Source organism: Mandrillus leucophaeus, unplaced genomic scaffold (assembly GCF_000951045.1).
Source record: "Mandrillus leucophaeus isolate KB7577 unplaced genomic scaffold, Mleu.le_1.0 Scaffold1017, whole genome shotgun sequence".
In the NCBI taxonomy this organism is placed as follows: domain Eukaryota; kingdom Metazoa; phylum Chordata; class Mammalia; order Primates; family Cercopithecidae; genus Mandrillus; species Mandrillus leucophaeus.
The window spans coordinates 432,033-457,804 of NW_012098288.1; the positions used below are offsets into that span (position 1 = coordinate 432,033).

Here is a 25,772-nt window from a genome sequence, read left to right on the forward strand (position 1 = left end):
TTCAGAATCAGAACAGCTGATTTAGAACAGATCAGTATCTCCTTATGGACCTGGCACTGTGTATGGTCCAGTGGAATCTGCAATGAGGCTGTGAGTTGAGCAGCAAAGTCAGGGCAGGGCAAGCTGTGTTCCTGGAGCCATGGACGACAGGAGAGTACTTCCTCAGGGCCAGTGATATGGGTGTGGGGGGTGCCTGAGAAGAGAGACTGATCATGGAGCCTTCTGGAAGCTGCCTCAGCGATGCTGTCTGGACACTGATCATTTAAAGAGAGGGACCCCTGGGCTTGGAGCCACACAACATCTTCCCAACTCCTTCAAGGGCTCCTCACCATTTCTATCTCACCCCAACTTCCTTCTTCTCCAAGAGGAGCAGTTGCACTGACATTGATCCCCTGGAGGAAGCAGATCCTCAGCCGAGCAGAAGTGTTGACCTGGCATGGGAGTATCACGTGCGTCCGTGTAAAGAGAGTCCACCAAACTGGCTTTGTGTGAGCAACAAGGCTGCTTATTTCACCTGGGTGCAGGCGGGCTGAGTCCGTAAAAGGAGTCAGCAAAAGGTGGTGGGATTATCATTAGTTGGTATAGGTTTGGGATAGGATTACAAAGTACATTCTCAAGAGTGGGGAGAATATTACAAAGTACCTTCTTAAGGGCGGGGGAGACTACATTGTATCAGTTAGGGTGGGGTAGGAACAAACCATAATGGTGGAATGTCATCAGTTAAGGCTATTTTCACTTCTTTTGTGGATCTTCAGTTGTTTCAGGCCATCTGGATGTATACATGCAGGTCACAGGGGATACGACAGCTTAGCTTGGGCTCAGAGGCCTGACAGAGAGGTGTATGCTTAGAACCGTTACACTGTTTAGGGTTCCAGTGAGTGTGCTGCTTACAAAAGTAATATGCAACATCTCCCTGCTCCACACTGGGGATTGTGAGTGTGAACTCCCTCCGAGACCCACTGCCACTGACGCGGGCTGGGACCCAGGAGCCCTGTTTGTCACCATATAGACCAGCGGTTGAGGAGATTGGTGTGGCTTCTGTTGGAACGCGTTCAAGTAGATGTCTCTATTCCTATGGATGGCCTTGCAGGAGATGGAGACCCTGTCTCCCACGGCAACAGACATGAGGGATGGAGGCTGAGTTAGCACAGTAGCCTGATGGGAAAGTGTGGAAAAATAATTGATCATTCTGAATACAAGTAAAAAACAGTGGTTGTGATTAAAAAAAAAAATGCATCATATGTAGGTGTTCTTCAGGTTTTTAAGCCTCTGCCATCTGAATGAAAGACTGAAATATAAACTTTGGTCATTGATCTTAACCGTCTCACCCACTGGATAAGAGTGGCCGTCACTGCTCTCACCCTGAAAATCACTTAAATGTACCAAGAATCCTGTACCATGAATGCAGAGCACCAGGGGCAAGAAGATCCATACCACCAAGACCATCCTGGGCAGGGGAATCTTCTAGAAGTGTGTTTTCAGCCTAGATGAGCAGAATCAGATAATAGGTTCACTTTCACACCTTAGATGGAGCTGTCAAATGGCCCATCTGTGTTTCTATGCAAAAGACCTTGAGTGCTAGGCATTCATCTCTGAACCTCAGTCAAAACTTCCTATGAAAGAGAGTGCCTCGCTGCAGCTCCCAGGCCAGCTGTACTCAGATGCCTGGGCATGGTCCAACCATGGGCTCAGGTTGAGCAGAATCATGATTTAAGGATAAATATCCTGGGGGTCAGCTGACTTTCTGAAGTGTCAAACATGATATTAAAGGATCAATATGGGAAAGGAAAAGTGTCACTAGGTTGTGATTTTTCATTTAGTTCAGAGAGCTATTTCTTTTGCCCATTTTTCTTTCCTGAATGGAGTCATAGATATAAATCTAATCAAATATACAATTTTCATTGTCCTCTTAATCATTGACAAACTATATCTACACTTCTGGAGGATCCGGGAAGCTAGCCCACACCAGTGCTATCTTCGGAGCCAGGCAGTGACTGTGGATGTGAGCAAATGAGGGTTAGATCTACAAGTCTCCAAGACCATGACCACCGTCCTGCGAGGACCTGCAGGTTTTGCACTTCCTCATACCTGGATGAAGAACATCTTGATCTTTGTCCTTTTGACGCCCTTCAATTACTAGGCCACACTCCAAAAACCTAGTCCTCACTCCTCTCCTTTGCTAGACAGACCTTCTCGCTCACAGCTCTTCCTCATGGACATTTCCTGTGAATCATTTCTCCAGGCTTACACACACTCTGCATGTCACAGTATGCGACAGAGGGAACTGATGTTTAACCAATTACCCATTGATTAGGTTGTTCTGAGTCCTAAGTGTTAATTGTCCTACTACAATACAGTCAACTGGAAAAATAAGCAGCACGAAGAGGTGTTAAATTATTAGTGCATGAAAATGGTAAGCTATGAACTGGGATGATGAAGTAATAATAGTTATAGTAATAATAATAATAATAATAATAATAATAACAACAGCCAGAACCATCTTGGACTCTGGGCCAGTGTTATCCGAGATCCCAGAACCCTCTCTAAGATCGCTGTTGCCCACGTGCCCCCTCTTGTGGTCAACTCTGGCAAGACACCTGGTGCTTTTTCCTGGTACTTGGCAGTGTCATTCCAAGTGAAAAATGTACGTCTTTTTTGCATATTCTCAAACACGCTTCATTGTTTGTTTGCTTGCTTGCTTGTTTATGATGCCAAAAACAGTCATAAATGGTTTTCAGGCACTATCCAAAACTGTGGAAACATAAGCGAGTGGTAGGTAGCTTTCAGTCAGATGTTAAGACCTATGAATTGGGATTTCCTCGTATCTGGTTTCCAAGTGCTGTGGAGGCCACACAATATGTCGCTGTCCAGCGCTCTCTAGTTAGCAATAGAGTGACCGTAAGGTGGCTCAGTCGGTGATGTCTTACTCCGCTCTTTTGTTGTTCCCTCAGTCGTAATCTGTGGGCAGTTTCCACCACGTCTGTGCCTCTGGCCTCTCTCAGCTCCCCTGCAGTGCTGGGGGTCAGGGCTGATGGCGACACAGGAAAAGATGTTCATATTATCAGCTCTGGCTAGAGCTCAACTTCAGAGCAGGACAGCACCCTCCAGATGATTATAGAGCAGGGAGACTGCCTCTTCTGTCTTCTCTGAATGGGGTACATTCTAGATTTTTATGGAATATTTACATTCCAATATTTATGGAATGATTCCAATTATTTCTCAAAACTGTATTGGAAGCTGTGTGTGAAGGTGGGGAGCAATGCCTTTTTTTTTTTTTTTTTTTTTTTGAGAGGCTGTTTCACTGTGGTTGCCCATGCTGGACTGCAATGGCATCCTCTTGATTCTCTGCAACCTCTGCCTCTGGGGTTCAAGTGATTCTCCTGCTTCAGCTCCCCAAAGTGCTGGGATTACAGGCGGAGCAATGCTTTTGTAAATGACTTTGCTCTCTGGTTCCACACAAGGTACTGAAGCCTACGGAATTCAGGGCTTCACATGGGTTCGAGGGTCCCAGGCTGCCACCTCATCACTCAGCCTCCTTTTCTTGCCCAGTGCTCTGTGTTCTTTTTCTGGTCAGGAAATTCTCACACATTTTGATTTAAAGTGGAAGGATTGTTGCTTCTTTCACCTGAGGATTAATCAATTCACAATTTTCGAGACAATGATTCACAATTAAATCAACTCACATTCACCATATTTATTTAGAAATTATTTTATTCTTTTTATTTATTACAAATTACCTCATGGCCTGACCAGACTTCCACCAGATCACTTGCAAGAGCAAATTTAACTGTCAAATTTTCAGTTACATTCATCTGTTGAGTTATTGGTTTGAATTACTTTATATTTGAAATTTGTTTGATTTCTTTTTATAGTTTCTGGTTCTCTGCTAAAATTCTTGACCTTGCCATGGAATGCATTCAGGATATAATATACTATTGGCCCAATATCTGCAAATTATTTTGGTCCATTTCTGTTGCCTCTTTTTTTCCTCTTCATTTTCTATGTTTGGGTACTGTTGATTGAAATAACACTATGTTTAATACACTTAATATCTATGTAGGTTTAAACTGATACTTGCCCCAAAACATTTTAGAAGCAATTTTAGCCTCTGGAATAATTTTCACATTCCAGAGAGGATTTACTTCTTATTCTGCCAGAATGAAATGCTAGGGCTGTACCAAGTTAATGCCATCAAAGGACTGCACTACTTTGGGCCTGGATATCAGCACGGTGGAGCCTTGCTACTCCTGGTGCATCCTCCTCCTGGTATGTTTCCCTAGCAAGATTTCACCTCAAGACCTCGGCGTGTGTCAGGATCCCTCCTTTTCTGCAGTAGTTCAGGACAATTTTTCACCTGTGACCATATGAGATTTTTGAAAGCTCTGCTGGACTCCAAGGCCTCTTGGCCCCTCCTTTCTCTCAGATTCTCAAGACTGAACCTCTATTTCTGAGTCTGCTTATGTCTTAACAGACATTGAAGACACAAAACTAGTGCTCACCTGTCTAGGCTTCCCTGCTTTTCTTGTCTCCTTGAAGAACTGCTGGGTTGTAATGTTTAATGCCCCAACATGGAGGTAGATGGGCCGGTTTCCTAATTAATAATTGTTAAGTTGAGGCCAAGCAAACTTGAGAGGGTATTTATTGTTCCCACAAAGGATAACTGTATGGGGTGGGCACAGGTTGGCACAGACCTGCCTGAAGAGGCAGAGTTCAGGCTTTTAGAGTTGGTAGGGGGAGAGAGTGAGAGAATGTTCTCCCTGTGGGTTGAAGGGTTGTGGGGAATTTCCTACTAGTGTTTATAGAGATGTGGGCAGAGAAATAAAGGAGGAAGGGCTTGGAGGATGTCAGGGATAAAACATAAAACGTAATTAGACTCTAAGACATGGTGATGTTCTAATGCCTTCAAACATGTTTTCATATTTTATACAGCTTTTTTATAGTTGTTCCCAGCAGGTTGGTTCCAAATAAGCCATTCCACCATTTTACAGAAGTTGAAGTTGTAAAACAATTTTTAAATTATGAAATGGTTCAAATTTAGAAATAGAGTGAGAAATATTATATACATAATTACCGGTTGGAGCAAAATGATAATGATAACGAATGTTATCAAATATTTACTATGTATAAACATTTTAAAAATATATAGTCAACTCTTATAATACCCTATGGTGTAGTTATTCCTTTATTTTTTATCATTACAGATGGGAAAACCAAACAAAGAAAGTTGAAGTAACGTCCTGAAAGTCACACAGCTGTTAAGTGGATGAGCCCAAATTCCCATCAAATGTGCATGGTTTCAGTTCCTGTCTTTCACGATGGGATAAAGTAGTATCCAAAGGCCCTTTCTGAGGGGTTCATTAGATTTTCCATTTAGATATCAGTCATTTTGACAAGAGAAAGGAGTGGACTGGTGTCCTCTCGCTGTTCAGGGCTCTCACACCATAACAGGCAAGCTACTATGTTGTTGACAGTAGCAATGTGCTGCATCTTCAGCCTCCAGGCTGCTGATGGAGGGGATGAAATCAGTCCACCCACTGTCACTAATCATGGCAAGGACAGCAAAGTGCAGATCATAATTACTATAAATAATAAGATTCAGAGGCTGACCTGGTTTTTGTTGGCTCCAATTCAGGCAGCTACTAATATCATCACAGCTTCTCAGCCGATGGTGACCTTTCAGCTTCTCTCATGAAGCTTTGTCTGGAACTTTTTTGTAAGTTTGGGCACCATAATGTTCCCATTGGCAACTGAAATGAAAAAAAAACAAAAACAAAAAACATGAGAAATGATGATGTAATTGAGGTTACATACATCACACTTCATGGTCTTCTCAGGTCACTCAAGTATGTGAGTTCCCTGTGAGAAGTCACAATTCACAGATGCAAACAAGCCCTCAGAACTCATCTTACAATGAGAAGAAAGGCTGTTTCCTCATCATGTGGGAGCCTCATAATCTATTTTCTGACCTGGGCCTGGTGTAGTAAGAGGCAGAGAAGCTGAGCTCCTCAATCATTGTCTATGTGACTGAGGCAGATGCCTATCCTGAGCCAGGGAGCAGCTTGATCTATGGCCAAGGGCTCTTGGAAAAGTGTGGAAAGTCATCCCAAATTGAGATATTTGGGGGCATCTGGCTCTGAGCAGATTGGTTCACAGCTGCCACACAGGAATGCTTCCTCCACAGTCCTCAGTTGGGAAGGAAACTATGTGGAGCCCCTCATTTAGTCCAAATCACCACTGCGTTCCCTCAGCCCTCAGTTACAGATGCCCTTCCTCTAGAGGTGACTGCTGTGAGTGACCACAAGTATGTCACATGAACCCTGTCAGTCAGCATTCATCGAAAATAATAATGGCTGACACAGAGTTCAGTTAGATGTGAGCTCAAGCAGCTTAAATACACAGTCCTTTTCGTGCTATGAACCTAACCCTGGGAATGTTCTGGAGAGGATTACCAAGATTATGAGATCTATGCCATTATAGGACAAACTTGAGAACTTACAGTTCAGGAAAACAACATAAAACAAGAATTTGTGGAATTCTATAGCAGGAATTGCCTGCTACATTTAAAGATAATAATGCTGTGTGATCTACATTCAGATAAGGAAAATCACAGTAAAGTGAAAATAGCAAATGATTTCTAAAGAAACTTAATTTGAACTGCCTCAAAGGATAATGAAAATTTAGGTCAACAAAATACATGCTCTTTAAGACTAATTATCTGCATTTAATGAAATAATTTAAAGGGTAAGATGTAAAATTTGGGAAAAGAAGACTGGGATTGGGAAATGCAAAAGGGAAGCTGTTGCTGTATAGTCCATGAAATATTGAATATTGCTGTGTGTCTCCTGATTGAATGAGAGTGCTTATAGCAGGAACAGTCATTTCCTGGTCTCACCATCATTCACACGTCTTCCAGTTGGGAGGACCAGTACTGAAGGAACAGTATTCAAGGAACTATGGCAAGAGGACTCATCCACACAGCACTTGATTTTGATGATGAGATTGTGGACTTTGACCTGATGCCATTATGCAATAATACTTATGGTACTGGAGTGAGAATTAGTGTATTTTGCAAATTGGAAAAAATGTGCATTGTATTATTTTATTTAGTTTTTTTCTAATGATACAGAGTTTTACTCTTGTCACCCAAGCTGGAGTACAATGGCACAATCTTGGCACACTGCAACCTCAGCTTCCCAGGTTCAAGTGATTCACTTGCCTCAGCTTCCTGAGTAGCTGGGACTACAGGCACCTGCTACCACGCCCAGCTATTTTTTCTATTTTTAATAGAGATGAGGTTTCACCATGTTGGCCAGGCTGGTCTCAAATTCCTGGCCTCAAGTGATCCGCCAGCCTTGGCCTCCCAAAGTGCTGAGATTACAGGCGTGAGCTACTGCACCCGGCCATGTGCGTTGCTTAAGTCAAAGGTGGACAATTGCCCATTGTAGTCTTCAAAATGCCTGTAATAAGATTTCCCATCTTACAGGTTCCTCTCACCGTCTGACGTTGACATTGCTCCCATTGGGCTTATTGTCCCATCTTTCCTCCCCTTAGGTCAAAACTGGACTGTGACTATAGTGGAAGGAGCACTGTTTTCTGAGGCTATTAGAGGTCATAAAAGCTATATAATTTCTGCCTTCTACTCTCAGGGGAAGTGTAGATAAAGCCAAGTAGCCAAGAATAGGTTAACTTCTCCAGCTAGGGACCCAGCCTGCATCCACCACGAACCACTTTGAGATGACTTCATCCCCAGCCACTATCTGACTGCATCGGCGTAAGAAACCCTGAATGGAACTTCGGTGAGCAACACCTCTCACCAAGGAGATAATAGTAAAATAATAGAAGTTTTCATAATGCCTTTCCTTTTTGGGTAATTTGGTTTTCATCAATAGAAACTAGAATGCAAACTAATAAATTTAAAAGGAATTGAGTGGTAAGGCCAGCTGGACTTCCTGGGTCAAGTGGGGACTTGGGGAACCTTCCTGTCTTACAAAAGGATTGTAAAATGCACCAATCAGGAACTTCCTTGTCTTACAGGGGGTTCGTAAAATGCACCAATCAGCGCTCTGTGAAATGCACCAATCCGTGCTCTGTAAAACGACAATTGGGGGCTCTGTAAAATTCACCAATCAGCAGGATTCTAAAAGTAGCCAATAGCAGGGAGGGTTGAAAGAACAGCACTCTGATAGGACAGAAATGGAACATGAGCGGGGTCAAAAAAGGGAATAAAAGCTGGCCACCCCAGTCAGCAGTGGCAACCAACTTGGGTCCCCTTCTGGTCTGTGAAAATTTTGACCCTTTTGCTCTTCACAATAAACCTTGCTACCACTCACTCTTTGGGTCCATGCCATCTTTCAGAGCTGTGACACTCACCTTGAAGGTTCACGGCTTCATTCTTGAAATCAGCGAGACCACAAACCCACCAGCAGGAACCAACTCTGGACACAGAATGTGGAATTAGAAAGTCATCCATTGATGCTAAATGAATCTGGGTAAATTATGTATAGAAGTTTCTTATACTGTTTTTGCAGTTTTTCTCTAGGTTTGACATTATGCAAAAATAAAAGATTACTTAAAATATGTGCAAGACAACTTGAGAGAAATGTACAGAATATTATTGAAAAAATAAAGAAGAGTCCAATAAATGGAAAGTTATACCTTTTTCTGGAATTGGGAGACTTAATATTACAAATGTACTAATTCTCCCCAAAATGATTCTATACTATCACAATAAAAATCCCAGAGGATTTTTGTTGAACTTGAAGATATGTTTCTGAACTACATATGGACATTCAAAAGGCCAATATAGCCAGTATAATCTGGCACAAGAAGAACAATTTTGGAGAATTAATGATACTCAATATCAAAGTCTAAAAAAAAAAAAACCAAAAAAGACCAAAAAATAAAGTCTATAACAAGGGATGTTAATTAAATATAGTATGGTATTGCTGAAGTGGTAGGCAATAAGCCAGTGCAATGAGTTAAAGGATCTTGAAAATTATCCACACATGTGTAATCATACAATTTACAATGACAGTGCCACTGCAATGTAGCAGAGAATGTTTAAATTTTTAAAAAATAAACGAATTGTACTGGATCAATTGGATATTCATGTCACATCAAAATGAACTTTAACGTATACATTTTACCATATACAAATATCAATTCTAAATAATAAAGTAAACACAAATCTTCTAAAAGTAGTATAGAACATATTTCATCACTGTGGAGGTTGGAAAAGGTTTCTGGAAGAGGACGCACAAAACAATAACCACACAAAGAAGATTAATAAATAAGATCTCGTATTATTTAATTTTTATAAAGTTTAAAGCAAATAAAAATATTGTTTGATAAATATAAAAGAAATAAGAACAGAAAGAAAAGCCATGAAAAATATAAGATTCAAAATTGTGGTTAAATTGGTAGTGGGAGGGAGGCACATGGGATAACAGAGAACTTATATTTTGTGAGGTAGGTTCACAGGAGCTTGCTACATTGTTACAAACGAATGAGTGAGCGCTTGGTTAAATGGATGCATAAGAAAGAGCTTCAGATGGGCCAATGACAGAAGTGCGTTGTGAATCAAGCTTGCTATCATTATAAGATAATTTCACAATTCACTGTAATCCATTAACACGATAACTACTGATTTATTTAGTTACTTACTTTCAGACAGGGTCTTGCTTTCCCACTCAGGCTGGAGTGCAGTGGCATGATCACCACTCACTGCAGCCTTGACTTCCTGGGGTTCATGCTGTCATCCCACCCTCAACCTCCCAAGTAGCTGGGACCACAGGTGTGCACCACCACACCCAGCTGATATTTTTGTATTTTTTTGTAGAGACAGGGTTTCGCCGTTTTACCCAGGCTGGTCTCAAACTCCTGAGTTCAACTAATCCACGCACCTGGGCTTCCCGAAGTGGTGGGATTAGAGGTGTGAGTCACTGCACTGGCACTAACACAGTATCTTTTTAAAAGATAGAAAAAGACAAACAAACAAACAAGAAAAACAAAAACAAAAACAAAAAACATGAAGCAAAGAAAGGAAGGAAGAAAAGGAATAATAAAACAAAATCTCATGAATATTCCAGAAGAAAATTTCTACAAAGTGTTTGGCATAATCAGCACAATTAAAGGAATAATATCACAGCACTCTATAAAAATGGAACTGGAGTCTGTAACAAGTGAAAATAATATACATTTATCAACCCTTTCAGCATATGATAAAAATAGAACCTTAAATGCACAATCAAAAGGAAAAAAAAAAAGAAAATAACAACGAATATGCAAGGAAACAACACCTAGAGTTGGCACAGTGGAAGATCAATAAATAATGTAGAAGACAAAGTGGAGTACTATTCACTCTTCATTCACTAGAGATATAATTAAATAATAGAGAGGGTGAAACAGATAGATAAAAACAAGACAAAGCCAAGCCCAATAATTAAACATTTTCTTAAGAAATAATATTATTGGCCGGGCGCGGTGGCTCAAGCCTGTAATCCCAGCACTTTGGGAGGCCGAGACGGGTGGATCACGAGGTCAGGAGATCCAGACCATCCTGGCTAACACGGTGAAAACCCGTCTCTACTAAAAAATACAAAAAAACTAGCCGAGTGTGGTGGCGGGCGCCTGTAGTCCCAGCTACTCGGGAGGCTGAGGCAGGAGAATGGCGTGAACCCGGGAGGCGGAGCTTGCAGTGAGCTGAGATCCGGCCACTGCACTCCAGCCTGGGCGACAGAGCGAGACTCCATCTCAAAATCAAAAAAAAAAAAAAAAAAAAAAAAAAAAAAAAAGAAAAGAAGAATATTATCATAAAAATAATGAGAAACATAGTTTAAAATAATATCCCTGAGTTTACTAAATACTAGTGAGTGTGACTTTGTTTGTTGCTGTTGTTTTATTGTTTGTTTTTCAGACGGAGTCTCGTTCTGTCTCCCAGGCTGGAGTGCAATGGCACGATCTCCGCTCACTGCAACCTCCACCTCCCAGGTTCAAGCGATTCTCCTGCCTCAGCCTACAGAGTAGCTGGGACTACAGGCACGAGCCACCACGTCTGGCTAATTTTTTGTAATTTTAGTAGAGACGGGGTTTCACCATGTTAGCCAGGATGGTCTCGATCTCCTGACCTTGCGATCCGCCCACCTCGACCTCCCAAAGTGCTGGGATTACAGACGTGAGCCACCCCGCCTAGACCTGAGTGTAAATTTTATAGTTCCATGCAATTCTGTACAAAAGTTATGAAGATAGAATTCACAAAGAATTTGTTATATTTTAGGAATGTGTGATCAAATAAAAATCCAAAAGAACTAAGGAATTTTTTCCGAGAAATAAAAATCAAGCTTGCTTTGAAGTCCTAGTCTATAAAATGAACTCCCAGAAAACAATGTCATGATATATACAAAACCAGAATGTTTTGAGAGAAAACCTTGTGGTTTTGTATAGAATGCACAAGCATTCTATATTGTAAAAAGGTAATATTCAAACATGAAGAAAATCTGTTATGAGACTGCATAGCGTTTATAGTGTTCAAATGAATATACATTTTATGGTCTCATGCAATTCTATACAAAAAATTATGAAAAGAGAGAATACACAAATAGCTTGCTATATTTTAAGAACTTATAATCAGATCAGAATCCAAACCAAATATAATTATGAATATTTAAAAATATAAACTTTTGAAAGGTTTATTTCCATTGCTCAATAATTTAAATATAGTGGAGTGCTCAAGAAGAGGAAGCTGTTCTTTGTGAATTTAAAATATTTATGGTGAATATAGATCATAGAAATCTATATTTTATCAATATAAGTTGATAATTCATCTATAGATGCAGTTATTGCCTAGAAATAGTTCATCAATTTTAACTTATGTAATTCAATACAATTTAATTTTAATAAAATAATCTATGTATCAAACATCATTATTAATGAAAAAATAAGTTGGGGTTGGGGGCTACAATAAAAGGTGGCACATTTTGCCACCAAACTAATGTAATGTGTGCTGAGAAAGAGGACCATTTTCTTTCTGACTTTAGAAATAGAGAATTACAGATTTGGATAAAATAAAAACAAATCTATATATAATTTTCTTCAATGTTATTCTCAAAGCAAAATGCAAAACAAAGGATACAATGTGCACATAGAAAAATACAGAAAATAGGCCAGGTGTGGTGGGTCACGCCTGTAATCTCAGCACTTTGGGAGGCTGAGGCAGGGAGATCACTTGAATTCAGGAGTTCGAGACCAGCCTGTCGAGCATGGTGAAACCCTGTCTCCACTAAAAATACAAAAAATTAGCTGAGCATGGTGGTGCGTGCCTATAGTCTCAGCTACTTGGGAGGTTGAGGCAGGAGAATTGTTTGAACCCAGGAGAGGGAGGTTGCAGTGAGCTGAGACTGAGCCACCGAACTCCAACCTGGGCAACAGAGTGAGACTCTGTCTCAAAATAAATAAATACATAAATAAATACATAAATATATGGTTATATTTTAAGAACTTATAATCAAATGAGTATATACACATATATATAATATTCTAAATATAAGGTAATGTTATCCATAGTTTAAAATATAAAGTCCTCCCCAGTTTGTGTCTTGTGCCAGTTCTTCCTAGCTGACTCAGCTTCTCCAGTGACTCTCAGCCCACTCCCTCCTCTCAACAACTTTGGAAGTGATTTCTCATCCACAATGTAGAGATTACATTGGCAAAGTTTTTGGAAAAGTGGGACAAATTAACAGCATATTCATTGGTCATCTCTGAGTTGTCTTGGATTTATTTTCTTGCATCCAGATATATTCTAGCTCCTCCAAACACTCACTCACTAACAAAAGCTTTCTTCTTATGCACAGTTTGGTGATTCAATAGAATCTTTGTTTGCTAGTAGGGACTTAATATGAGGAAGCAGGTTTGGAATAAAGTCTGGCAGTTCCTCAAGTGGTTAAACGTAGCGACCATATGAGCCAGGGCTTTTACCCCTAGATATATACCCAGGAAAAATGAAAACTTATGTCCACGCAAAAGCTTGCACATGAATTTTCATAGCATCATAATTGAAATAGCCAAATTGTGGAAACTACCCTAATGTCCATCAGTTGAGGAACAGACAAACAAAATGTGGTATATTCATGCAATGGAATACTACTTGGCCATACAAAGAACTGAAGTACAGACGTGCGCTGCAACATGGAGGATACTTGCAAACATTATGCTAAGTGAAATAAGCCAGTCACAACAGACCACATACAGTATGATTCTATTTCTAGGAAATATCCTTAGTGATCATATCTATAGAGAAAATATAGATGACTGATTGCCTGAGGCAGGGGCTATGAGATGGTGGCGGATAAGGTGAGTAACGCTGATGGGCACAAGATTTATTTCGAGTGTCATGAAAATGTTGTAGAATTGATTGTGGTGATGACTGTACACCTCTGTGAATGCACTAAAAACCATTCAATTGTACAATATAAATTGTTGAGTTATATGCTGTTTGATTTACATAATGATAAAGTTGTTAATAAAAAGTCTAGGGTTTTAAGAGCAAAGAGATCTTGGGCAAGAAATAACCAAAATACATGAGTAGTTAGAAACCAAAAGAGGTGTTTGTAGGCTGGTGCCTGGCGCTCTTTGTTCTGATATGCACTCTGGATATTTACAAATGGTCCATCTTTAGAATTATCTAGATTTAGAGTTATTGAGAAGTGGTGCATGCTGTTCTCAAGTGTCAACATCACAGCAGGTCACATCCTGACCTGCAATGTCATGTGAGGAGGACTGACACAAGTGGTACTGTGCAGTGTCCTCAGCCTTCGGGTCCTAACTGTGAGCAAGGCGTCTGTCTCAGACCAACTCCACTGAGTCAGGGTGAAGTCAGACAGGCGGGTACACAGTAAGAATCACAGGTACTAAACTGAGTTCTGCTAATACCAGACTGAGTCACTGCTCAGCCCTAACTGATCCAGTTGTTTTTGGAGACCAGAGGCTGAGTCAGCACAGTGATTACTCTGGCATCTAATTCAGAAATAGAACACAAACATCTCAAATATTTTTCTGAAAATACAAGTGTTATGAAATGATATTTCCTAAGCTATCAAATATCTTAGAAAATATTTCCTTTATTTCTAATGCTTGTCCTTCCTTCATGATATGCACAATTTCCCCACTCCAACCAGTATGTATTCTATTTAGATCATAAGTTACTATTAGTGGTTATGTTTATATTCGCCATTCAATATCAGCAGCATAGTACTCTAAAATCTCAATTTGCTAGAACAGCGTTGTATAAAATGTTTAAGCAAAGCGATAATTCACAAATAAACATGAATTTCAGATTTATAAAAAGAAATGAAAACACAAATGCCCTAGTAGAGCAGGATAACATATGCTTTTCTACACACAGAGTAAAGGGTAAAAATTATAAAGGAAAATATAATCGCACATATAAGCAGTTTTTAAAAATCAACTGCTGTCTGCTGTGCAGACTTCAGTCCCATCAACTCTCTCACTGAAATATTTCTCAGGTTTATCTCTCTATCCCCTCCAGCATCTTGATAACCACAAGGAGCCTTAAGAATGATGTTGCTCATGTTCTAATCTCTCATTGTCTAGTTTGATTAGTTATGTTGACAACTGCACAATAAGAGTGATAAGATCAAAAGACTATTGAGGACATTTCAAATAGAAAAACTAAATGTCAATATCTCTCATAAGCATAGACTTAAACATTCAAAATAAAGGGAAGATTTACCTCCATCTCTCTCAGATAATCTGCCATGCCCAACTTGAATATATTTCAGAAGTGCAAGGTTATTATAACATTACATAATCAATCCATATAATGTATCATATTGACAGAATGAAGAACAGTAACTTTTATTATCCCAACAGTAGCTGAAAATCACTTGAAAGAAGTCAACAGTTATTTCTGATAAAACTCTCAGCAAGCCAGGAATAATGGAAAAGCACCTTGTTTTGTGAAGCATCTACAAATAATTCACCTTTAGAATTACTGAGGTTTAGAATTATTGAGAAGCAGTACAGGAAATTCTACAGCAAACATCATGCTTAGTGATAAAATATTAAACATTTTACTTTTCAAATTGTAAAAAATACTGAACCATCCACTATACAAAATTACAATGGAGGTCCTAAGACATGCAAAAATTCAAAACAAATAAACAAACAAAATTCATGGAGTTTGGAAACAAATAAGCAAAACGTCTGTATTTGCTGATAAAATTTGTACATAAGTTCTTAATCTAAAACTTAATGGCTAGAAATAATAACTTATCAAGGTCTCTGCATACAATGTGGATTAAAGGAGATATAAATAAATAGTATTTTTATGCTCATAGAGCAGAAGATTTGATATTGTTAAGATTTCAGTTTTCTCTGATTTAATCTGTACACTCAGTGCAGTCCAATTAAAATCCCCAAAGTTATTTTTGAAATTGAAAATGCGATTCTAGAATTTTTGTGGAAATTCAAAGGACCTAGAATAGCCAAGAAAATCTTAAGTCTAAAAATCTGGTATTATGTCTTCCGACTTTATTTTTTTTCTTTATAATAAAGCCACAGTAATTAAGACGGTGGGTATAGTGTAGGTACAGAGATAGACAAAGAGTCAAGAAAAAGATTCTTTTATACACAATCATGTGATTTTTAAACACAGGCAATAGAGTGAAGTATAGGTTGTTTCTCAGGTTTTTTGTTTGTTTGTTTTGTTTTGCTCTATTTTTGCGAGAAATGGTGAGTTGTTGATTGTGAAAAGAAAAATAAGACACCAAAATAAAATTCTTGATCCACTTCACCCCAGGCAAAAATATGATTAGAGGTAGAGTATAGCCTATATGTGAGAGGTAAAATAATGATGCTTCTACAAGAAAGTATAGGGGCATATCTTTAAGCTCTTTGGTGGTAAAAATTTATTAAACAGAGGACACATGTAACGCACAAAACAAACACAGGAGAAAAAAATGACAAGTAAAATGGCAAATAAGATTACATTATAATTAAGAACTACTAATCATATATATGTATATGATTAATATAACATTATACACACAGACACTCATACGATTTGAACAGGAAATTCCCTAAAGATATACAAACAGCCAATGAAAATAAATATATGAAAAGTGACTCAACATCATTATCTATTAAGGAAGTATAAACTTTAATCATGATACAACTTCAGATTTATCAATACAGATGTTTTGCGGTCGATATGTATAGTGCAACTTTGACATAATTAACTCCATCTCAGATAAAGACTGCATTATATGTTTCATAGGGCAGCTTGCCAACAAGAATAAAATATTTTGCCCAAAAAATAAAAAAATAAAAATAAAGGCTGCATTCAACCAGATAAGTTCACAGACAAGCACACTCTTCCACTATGAGTTCTCACCGGAGGACTCTGTGACCATGAAAGTGCAGGCTGTCAGTATCTCAAAAGGGCCATCTTAATTGACAGCCATCCCACTGTCACTTGTGACAAGAACTCCTCATCTTAGGCAGATCATGTGGCTCTGCCACATCAGAGACTCTTCCTTGCAAGGACGGAGGGACCTTCAGGCCAGACCAGGATTCGTTTTGTCTTCTTCACTATCCCTGGACTGATTTGATAACTCTTTCTCCTAGTTTTTTCTTTTGTTGTTAAATATTACATTGTTTGTTGTGTAAAGTTTCACTTACAATGTTTGTGTATTGATTAAGAATACTATTATGTATGGTTTGCAATATTGACCAGCTTGTGCAGTGGTTTTAGCCTGTGTGCCCACGACACTGACCATCAAATGACTCCTTGGGAGCTGCATGTAGCTTGTAGCTTCTGTGTTTGAAATAGCATCAGTAAAAGTCTGACATTGTGGAAAGACATAAACATTCATGGGTCTGGTTAGCTCTGATCTTGAAGCGCACATGACAGGGCAGATGTATGCAAACTTGACCACAATGCCTGAGGAAGCTGAAAGGCTGAAGGAAGAGGCTGACACATCCAGTTTCTCAGAAACATGTAATAGAGACTTAAAAACAGAAGCCATGTCTGTGTCTCTGACGGTGGGGAGATAAGATGGTCAATCACTTGCCATGACCCCTCTCAAATAGGGCTTGTATACCATAGGAAATCAGTGGATCAGAAAGGATGTGTACGACAATCAAAGAATGATTACATCAAGGCTGTTTAAGGGCAGGATTTATGCTAAGTACTTGCTCTTAAATAAGAAACAATAGATAAACTGAAAATCTTAGAGACCGTCCCAGAACTCATGTTAATCAGAAGTCAGACATGGCAAATTAGCATCCAAGATGGCGTTGCTTTGGCCTCCACACTAGATATAATAAAAAGTTTGACAGTACTAAGTACTGAAAAAGATGGACAGCAACTGAGACTTTTATTACATGTGGTTGGTTTCGTGTAACATGTTCAGCATTTCAGTAAACTACTGTCAGTGTTTACTAAGACAGAATCTATGCTAACTCAGCACTTCCATTCTTACGAATATTCCCAAGAGAAATGAGTGCATAAGTCCACAAAATACAAGTGCAAGAATGTTCTTAATATTTTTATCAATAATATTCTCAAACCAAAAACAAATCATTAGTTGAAAAATGAATATATTTTTGTATAGTCATAGAAAATTATTCCTCAATAAAAAGGCATAAATGACTGTGAAAGAAACAACACAGATGAAGCTAAAAAATATTTTGATCAAAATAAGCAAAACATCAAAGAGTAAATACCATATGATTGCAATTACATAAAGCTTAAGTATAGCAAAAATTAATAAATATTGATATAAAATACAGCAGAGACCTAGTATGATGATAGATGGAACATGGAATTGACAGGGAAGTGACCTGGGGAGACATTTGAGATGCTGAGAAGAGTGTGGATCTTAATCTGGGCAGTGTTGGAAGAAGGTGGGATCAGAACATAAATGTTTACAATATACATATAGGTGCAATATGTTTATTTGATATGTTGTTGGCTGAACATACTTACATGTGTATGAACTTATGTCTGATCTTCGAAAGATCTTAGTTTAGACTCTAATCCCTTGTATCAAAAAAAATCCTTTTAAAATATTTAGAGTACCTTCTCCTTTGTTGTATAAGTCTGACTTATGCTGCAATCTAGACCTCCTAGGTGTAATTTTATTTGACCTTTATTAATAATAATCAGGAGAGACATTTGCATATCAACTGATGGAGCTGAGGATAAAGAGGGATAGAACGTAGATGTGCCTCCCTGACCCCTTCTACCAAAACTTTCTGGTGCCCTTCAAACCTTGGCTGCATCTGAGAACTGCTGTCAGCAGTCGGCGGCACCAGGGGAAGCAGTTGGGGCAGCCCAGCCTCACACATCTACTTCCCTCCATGGTTTATGTTCGGGCTTGTATCACAGTGGGAGGGGCACTGTCACACTTTTGACAGTAATAAGTTGCAACATCTTCAGGCTGCAGGCTGCTGATGGTGAGAGTGAAATCCGCCCCAGATCCACTGCCGCTGAACCGAGATGGGACCTCTGATTGCAAAGTGGATGCAGCATAGATCAGGAGCTTAGGAACTTTCCCCGGTTTCTGCTGATACCAGGCTAAATTACTACCAATGCTCTGACTCGCCCGGCAAGTGATGGTGACTCTGTCTCCTACAGATGCGGACAGGGAGGATGGAGACTGGGTCATCTGGATGGCACATCTGGTATCTGATATTAGAAACATAAAAACACATATTCACATGATTAATAATGCTATAAGAAGAATTTCCTGAAGTGCCAGGCATTAATGACTACACTGGCTGAGTAAAATTTTTGTTGTTTCCCTCATTACCTGGGAGCCAGAGCAACAGGAGTCCCAGGAGCTGAGCTGAAGCCCTCATGTCCATGCTGTGTCCGGACTGAGAGAGACTTCTGCACAGGGTGTCACCAGCCTATTGATAAATGCTCAGGGCTGTAGGCGTTGCTCTGTGGGGCATGCAAATCTGCACAGCTGCAAAGATGACTTATCTCAATAACACTGCACAGGCCCAGTGCCTCCCAGGTGTCCAAAGTCTGCAGAGCCTGTGTTTCTCCCTGTGGGCTACAGGACAGAATCAGCCTACTGTCCTATGTGTGGAGTGTTCTTTTGCTCTCTTCATGTTTCATGACACGCTTCTCTTTCTAGCTTTCTATTTATGGTGAGGTCTGCTAGGGAAAAACATCTCTAGAAACTCAAGAAATTTTAGAAGTTTCTTGCATTTGATACTAGTGATTATTATTAAGGTCAGAAAGACTTCCTTTTTGGTCCAATTCCCTGGAACCCCCAGTGCTGTAAATTGTCAGTGCTACCAGCAATGGATGCATTAAAGTATAATCACAAATTATAGATAGATAGATAGATAGATAGATAGATAGATAGATAGATAGATAGATAGATAGATAGATTTGCTCATTTATAAAGAAATAAAAAACTTAAAAAAAAAACCTAATACTTGAAAATAGTGCCAAAGCAGGGAAGGGTCCTGCCACTGACGATCTGGCATAGCTCATCTGCCACCTCCAGACATAATTGTCATCCTCCATATCTGAATGTTCTTTCCCACCTCTTCCATCTAGGCCAGGCAACATGAAAAATTTTCTCCCTTTACTTCTGAAAGTTCTCAGCTATATTCTAGCTCTGTATGCCATCCTACAGTCTCATGCTAGATGTTTCCCATGCTCCCTGAATTCTATTTATGCCTTTTATTTCTCTTATCCAAGCCATTCCCCTTCAGAAGGTGAGGTGTCCTCTAAACCAAGTGCTCACCCTCTATCCCTGTGTCTACTCTGTTCTTTATACCTGCATGTTTCCAAATCACCAATCTCTTCCAGCTCCTAAGAGACAGCAGTTCTTAATGACTGGATTTAGGGCACTTGACCTGAGCAGTTCAGAAAGAAAACTATGCAACAAAAATTCAGGGAACTGTATGGGATACTGAGCCTACACAGTATAGAAAGTGCACCCATGTGGTGGGGTGGAGAGGAAAGCCCACCTGGGTGTTGAAGCTATAGATAGCAGAGACAAGTATCCCTACCTGGGTGTGCAGGATGCAAGACCCTTCATCCCACTTGTGCAGGACGTCACAACTGAATGAGGATGAGTAGGACAGTCACAGGGGTGGCGGCCACAGTTGCTAATGTCAGAGCCCAGGGGGGAAAAGGGCACCTATGCAGGGGTTCAAAGTTCATGGTGAGCTGGCACAGAGTATCGAGGCTAATGAAGGTGTGTGAGGCATAAGAGGGAAGTTGTCTGCAAGGAGAGTTCGGGTGACAGGGACAGTAGGAAATTGGTGTCACACAAAATGTTTGATCATTTAAGTAAATATGGTATGAATAATTACAGCCAAGATTCTCAGTTTGGAAAAAAAAGTTACAAATATAAAAAGGGAGAAAGTGTAGATTTGGATTGTAATTAGAGACATTAAGGTAGATTCACCAATTTTTGGATGGTTTTATACAGATATAGATTAAAACAAATGCAGATCGATAGGTAATTTTTCCCAGAAGCAGTAACACATAAGCCTCAATAAACACCTTTAGTGCCCAAATCTTGTTTTATTGAATATAAATCTCTATTAAAAGGAATAATTATTGGAAAAATAGCTGATCTCAGGTTTAAAACACAAAAAATGTAAGATGAACCCTGCACTTCTTGTGTCAGAAACTAAGGAAGTGCTCAGAAAATGATGGGGTAAGAGAAAAAGTTATTAGGAACTAGTTTGAATGCGGCTCCCTTTGGACAAAATAGGGGAATGTTGACTCTGAAAAGAAATCATGATAACATAGTTGTTTCAGCCTGTGCTGTTATAACAGAATACGTGAAACTGGGTAATGTATCTTTTAAAGTAGAAATCTATTTCTCACAGTTCTGGAGGTGGGAAAGTCCAGTATCAAGGTGCAGGTATCTGGCAAGGTCCTTCTGGCTGCATCTCCATGGTGGAAAGACAAGACAGAGTGAGCAAGAGCAGGAAGGGGTCAAACTTGTTTTTATAAGTAACCCACTCTCACTATAACAAACTTACTCCTATCATGATAACATTAACCATTCATGAGGATAAAGTTCTAGTGACCTAATTACCTCTAAAAGTTTCCACTTCTCAACATTGCTGCATTGGGGAGTAAATTTCTAACAAATAAACTGAGGAGGATACATTCAAATCACAGCATTCCACCCTACTCTCTCCAGCTCATGTCCTTTTCACATGAAAAACACATTCATTTTATCCCAATAGCAGCTAAAGTCTCAATTTGGTCCAGCATCAACTCAAAAGTTCAAAGTCCAGAGCCTCATCTGAATCACATATGGGTGAGATTCGAGGCACTGTTTATCCCAGGCAAATTTATTTCAGCTACAAGGCCTGTGAATTACCAAGTTACATGCTTCCAAAATACAATTGGCCCTCATACCTATGGGTTTCACATCCAGATTCAACAACCATGGATAGAAAATCGAGTATTCAGCAGATGCAGAATCCACAGATGCAGAGGGCATACTTTTTGTATTTGCGGGTTCTTCAGAGCTGACTGCAGGACTTGAATATTTATCTTATACTGAGAGACAACTGTACAATGGTGGAGTAGGCATAAGATAAACATTCTCATTCCAAAAAAGAGAGATAGATAAAAAGAAAGGGTTAACTGATCCCATGTAAGACCAAAACCCAACAGGAGAAACAATGTTAAGTCTTAAAGGTGGAGAATAATCTTTGACTTCAAGTCTCATATCTGGGGCAATCTGGGGTGGGAGTTGGTTAACCAATGCCTCAGGCAGTCTCACCTTTATGGTTTTACTGGGCTGACTTCACCCAGAAGCCTTCATGGGTTGGAATCTTGTGCCTGCATCTTTCCCAGGCTGGAGTTGCATGCTGCTGGCCCTACAATTCTGTGGGCTCCCAGGCTGCCTCACTTTCATGGCTCTACTAGACATTGCCCTGGCAGGGATTTTCTGTGGAGGCTTTCTCCCTGTTACAAGTCTCTGCCTGGGACCCAATATGTCCATAGCCTTTCCCAAGACTCAATCTGGCATCCTCCATGCTGAGAATCCAGACCCACTCTCCGGCTATCCTCTTTGAAATTCAGCACTAAGCCCTTGGAAGCTTTTCTTTGTAAACCCTCCAAACACAACCTCTGACAGGAATCTGGCTGGAGCAGTCAGCATCTTCCTAGCAAAAACAACTGAGAAGGAGAAACCTGCAAACACCACATTAGTGTTGAGGAAATACATATAATCCCTAGATTTCATGTTGTGTCCAACTTTTTTTTTCCTGTTTCTTAACCACGATTCTGTTTTTATGATCTTGAAGGATGGAGACATTAAGGAGAACAAGGAGCTGTTTTATGCTTAAGATATAAAAAGAGAAATGGAGACAGGAAGAGAGCAGGATTTATACATTCTTCAAAGTGGTTTGGATTTCTCTAACCATGGGCATAGAATGACAAAGATGTTAGGAGAAGACATCACTTTTTATGATTTCCTGTTTTTTTGTGTGTGTGTGTGACTTTGATCCCCATAAACACAAATAAGAACCCAGCCAGTCTCTTTCCCTTGAGTATCTTTTCTGGATAAGTTAAAATAATTTTAGAAGTAATTACAAGAAATGATAGCGATAACTGCAGCAGAGATAAGAAGTCTGAAGTTTGGAACATTTGGGGTTGGGGCAGCAACTTGGTGACAGCAGAAAGTACCCAGGATTTTGCTACATTTCTGCTTTGCACTTCAGTTTTTCAGTATTGGATTCAATACCTCATGATCTTAAGAGGGCTGCAGTGGCTCCAAGTATCAATGTGCACACATACCTGTTCCAGGAAAAAAATGCAGGACAAAGCTCTTCACCTTCTCTGCCTTTATGAGGGATCCAAGTCCTTCCCTGAACCACTGCTCACCTCTGACGTCTCATTGTGGAGTTGATCTCATGTGCCCCAATCCCTGCTCCTGTTCACTGTCCTTGCCATGTGCAGCAGGATGAAGCTGGTCCCTTATACACCCAAGGAGAGGGGACAGCTGCTGTGTAGGTGCCAAGAGTTTTGTGATGTTTCTATTTCACTATGTATCTAAGTTAGGTTGCATGGGAAAGAGAAAGTCCAAGGGCCTCTTTATCTGGTGAGATTGGAGTGGGCCAGACCCTGAGGATGACAGTGAAGTCAAATTTCTAATTTTTCAGTTGACAGTGTTGGCTTCTGTAGTTAATGAAATGCGGCCTGTGCAATTAAGACCAGGACAGACTTTCAGGTACTAGAATAAATGGGGGAGATATTTGGCATAGGGTCCTCAATCCAGGACTAAGGTTTGCATTACCCAAGCTGCTGGGCACTGGCCCTGGTCTGTGGCAGTAGCAGCTTCTCTCCTGAACCATGGGGCTGAGGACGTGGGGGAAACCACAGGCCCTATCCACGGGGCTGCATGGAAGGGCTTCAGAGAAGGAAACTGCTCACACACCCATGGGTGCCACACCAAGCCCAGAGCCCGAGGTCAGGATGAATGTCTCTGAGACCAGAGCCTTAGGGCTGGGCCTGGGCTCCTGGGGCTGGCTCCTCAGCTCTGTCCTTACTGGTCCTGAGATGCCAGGACCCTTTTGGAGCCAAAGAGGGAGAGTCAACAAATGTCCACAGACTTTACTCAGAGAGCCTCTGTTCTGCTCAGAAATAAAAGGAACACATGCTACAAAAATAATAAATATATGGACATATTATATAGATTTTTAAATTAAATATATATAATACGATGGGTATAAATTATTGGTGTATCTGTATACAATATGTATCTATATTATACATCTATGTAATATGTATATTTACATAGAAATAGATATAACTGTTGGCATAAAGTATGATTTCAAATTTGATAAATTGAGCATGAACATTTAAAACCAGCAATAGCACACCATAAATATGATCCCTCCTGACTTCCTGAGGGACAGCAAGCTCCGCACCCTTCCCCATGTCCCTGTTGAGCAGAACAGAGAGCCCCTAAGACCCAAGGGAGCTCTGGGGACCACAATCAGCGGGTGGCTGGGAGATGGGCAGTGGGTCTGGGCCCTGAGTGGAGAGTTTTGTTCCCATATCTCTGAGTAGACAGTTCCTCCCCTGGGGGCTCTTTTCAGACACAGCAGCACCAGTGACTCAGTGGCTGCTTAGTCACAGGACAAAACTCTTCCACTTGGCGATCGGCAGCTTCTCCTGTGACTAGAGCAACGTGGGATCTCTCTGCCCAGCTTTCATGGCTCACGAGGCTGCTGACATCCTGTTCACAATGGGACGCCATAAAGGGAGCTCGGCTGCTGATGGCCCGAGTGAACTCTGTCCAAGCCCATCACCCCTAACCCTACAGGCATTGTGTACAGTGGGCAGTAGGAGCCAGCAGGAGCTCAGAGCCAGGCGTGGTTTCTGCTGGCGTCAGGCTAGGACACTGTTGAGACCATGGGCTGGCCCTGCAGGCGACAGTGACCCTCTGTACTAGTACACAGGAAGAGGGGCTAGAGACTGCATCCATATAATACCCTATCTGCCATCTAAGTGGGGAACAAACATCAACACCCCAAATATTAATACCAAGCAAGTCGTTTGTTCAGAAAGCAAAACAGGCTAATTAACTGATTGTCAAGGAAATATCCCTGTTTATTGCAAACAAACTGAAGATGAAGCCTGAACCCTCCCTTCTTCCTCGAGAGAGTGAGAACAGCAGGAGGAATAGGAGCAAAGCTGGGTCCCCACGTCCATGAGATATTTATTGATGCTGATCCTGCTCAGAGAGGGTGGGGACAGTGATTGAGTCTTCTTGCACTGCAACACCAAGATACTCTGGCTGGATGGCTTGAACCACAGACATTTATTTTCACATTTCTGATGGTTGGAAAGTCCAACATCAAGGTCCAGCAGGGTTCACTTTCTGGTAAAGGCCTTCTTCCTGGTTTGTGGATGCTGCTTTCTCACCATGCTTTCACATGGTCTTTCCATAGAAGTGTGGGAGTTACAGAGAGAGGAAAAAGAGAGCTCTCTTGATCTTATGAGAACCACTAATCCTATTGAGTCAGGGTCCCACCCTTAGAACCTCCATTATCTTCTCATAGGTCCTATCTCCTATAGCCACATTGGAGATTAGAGCTTCAACATGAAAGTGGGAACACAATTTAGAGCATAGCAGGTGTGCACAGGTAAAGCAGTGGGGAGGGAAAGGATGTGCACAGGTAAGGCAGTGGGGAGGGAAAGGATGTGCACAGGTAAGGCAGTGGGGAGGGAAAGGATGTGCTTCCAGCCTCCAAACACAGAGCAGGTTCCCCACAACTCAGTACACTGGCAGCTCCTCCCAGATGTCCCAGGTCACACGTGAGACACCATTCTAGCTTTAGGGACTTCCCGTTGATAATGGGACACTATCACTCTTATTTTCCCAGGGTTTCTAAGACCTTAGTGTTCTTTATTGTTTATTGTGGAGTGTGTTTGCACCCAGAGACAGGTTGTTGACATAGCAATTTATGGGATATTTAATTTTGTGATAGTGAAAATTACTTAATAAATTATTCATAAATAATCTAAAATTAATATATTGTATAAAAATGTGATTAATTGAAGACCCTGAAAGGAGCCTGAGAGGATAAAAACCCATATTCTTTTCAGAAGAGGACAATTAAAGTCATATGACTTTTATTACAAAGACATTTTAGTAGAAATTATCAAGTGATAAATTCAAATAGGCTGCCACAAACGTAACTTTATACTCAAAAAATTATTTTCCAAAATAATTTTACATTTTCATATA

At 40.3% G+C, this 25,772-nt stretch overlaps 1 pseudogene and 1 gene segment (V, D, J or C); both read right to left on the reverse strand.

Moving 5' to 3' along the window:
* The window catches only part of LOC105537036, a 57,551-nt pseudogene that overhangs the window by 30,003 nt on the left and 1,776 nt on the right, over window positions 1–25,772 (reverse strand).
* On the reverse strand, window positions 18,308–18,910 carry LOC105536972. The segment is given in 2 exon segments: window positions 18,308–18,706; window positions 18,831–18,910. Coding segments are annotated over 2 exon segments (378 nt in total).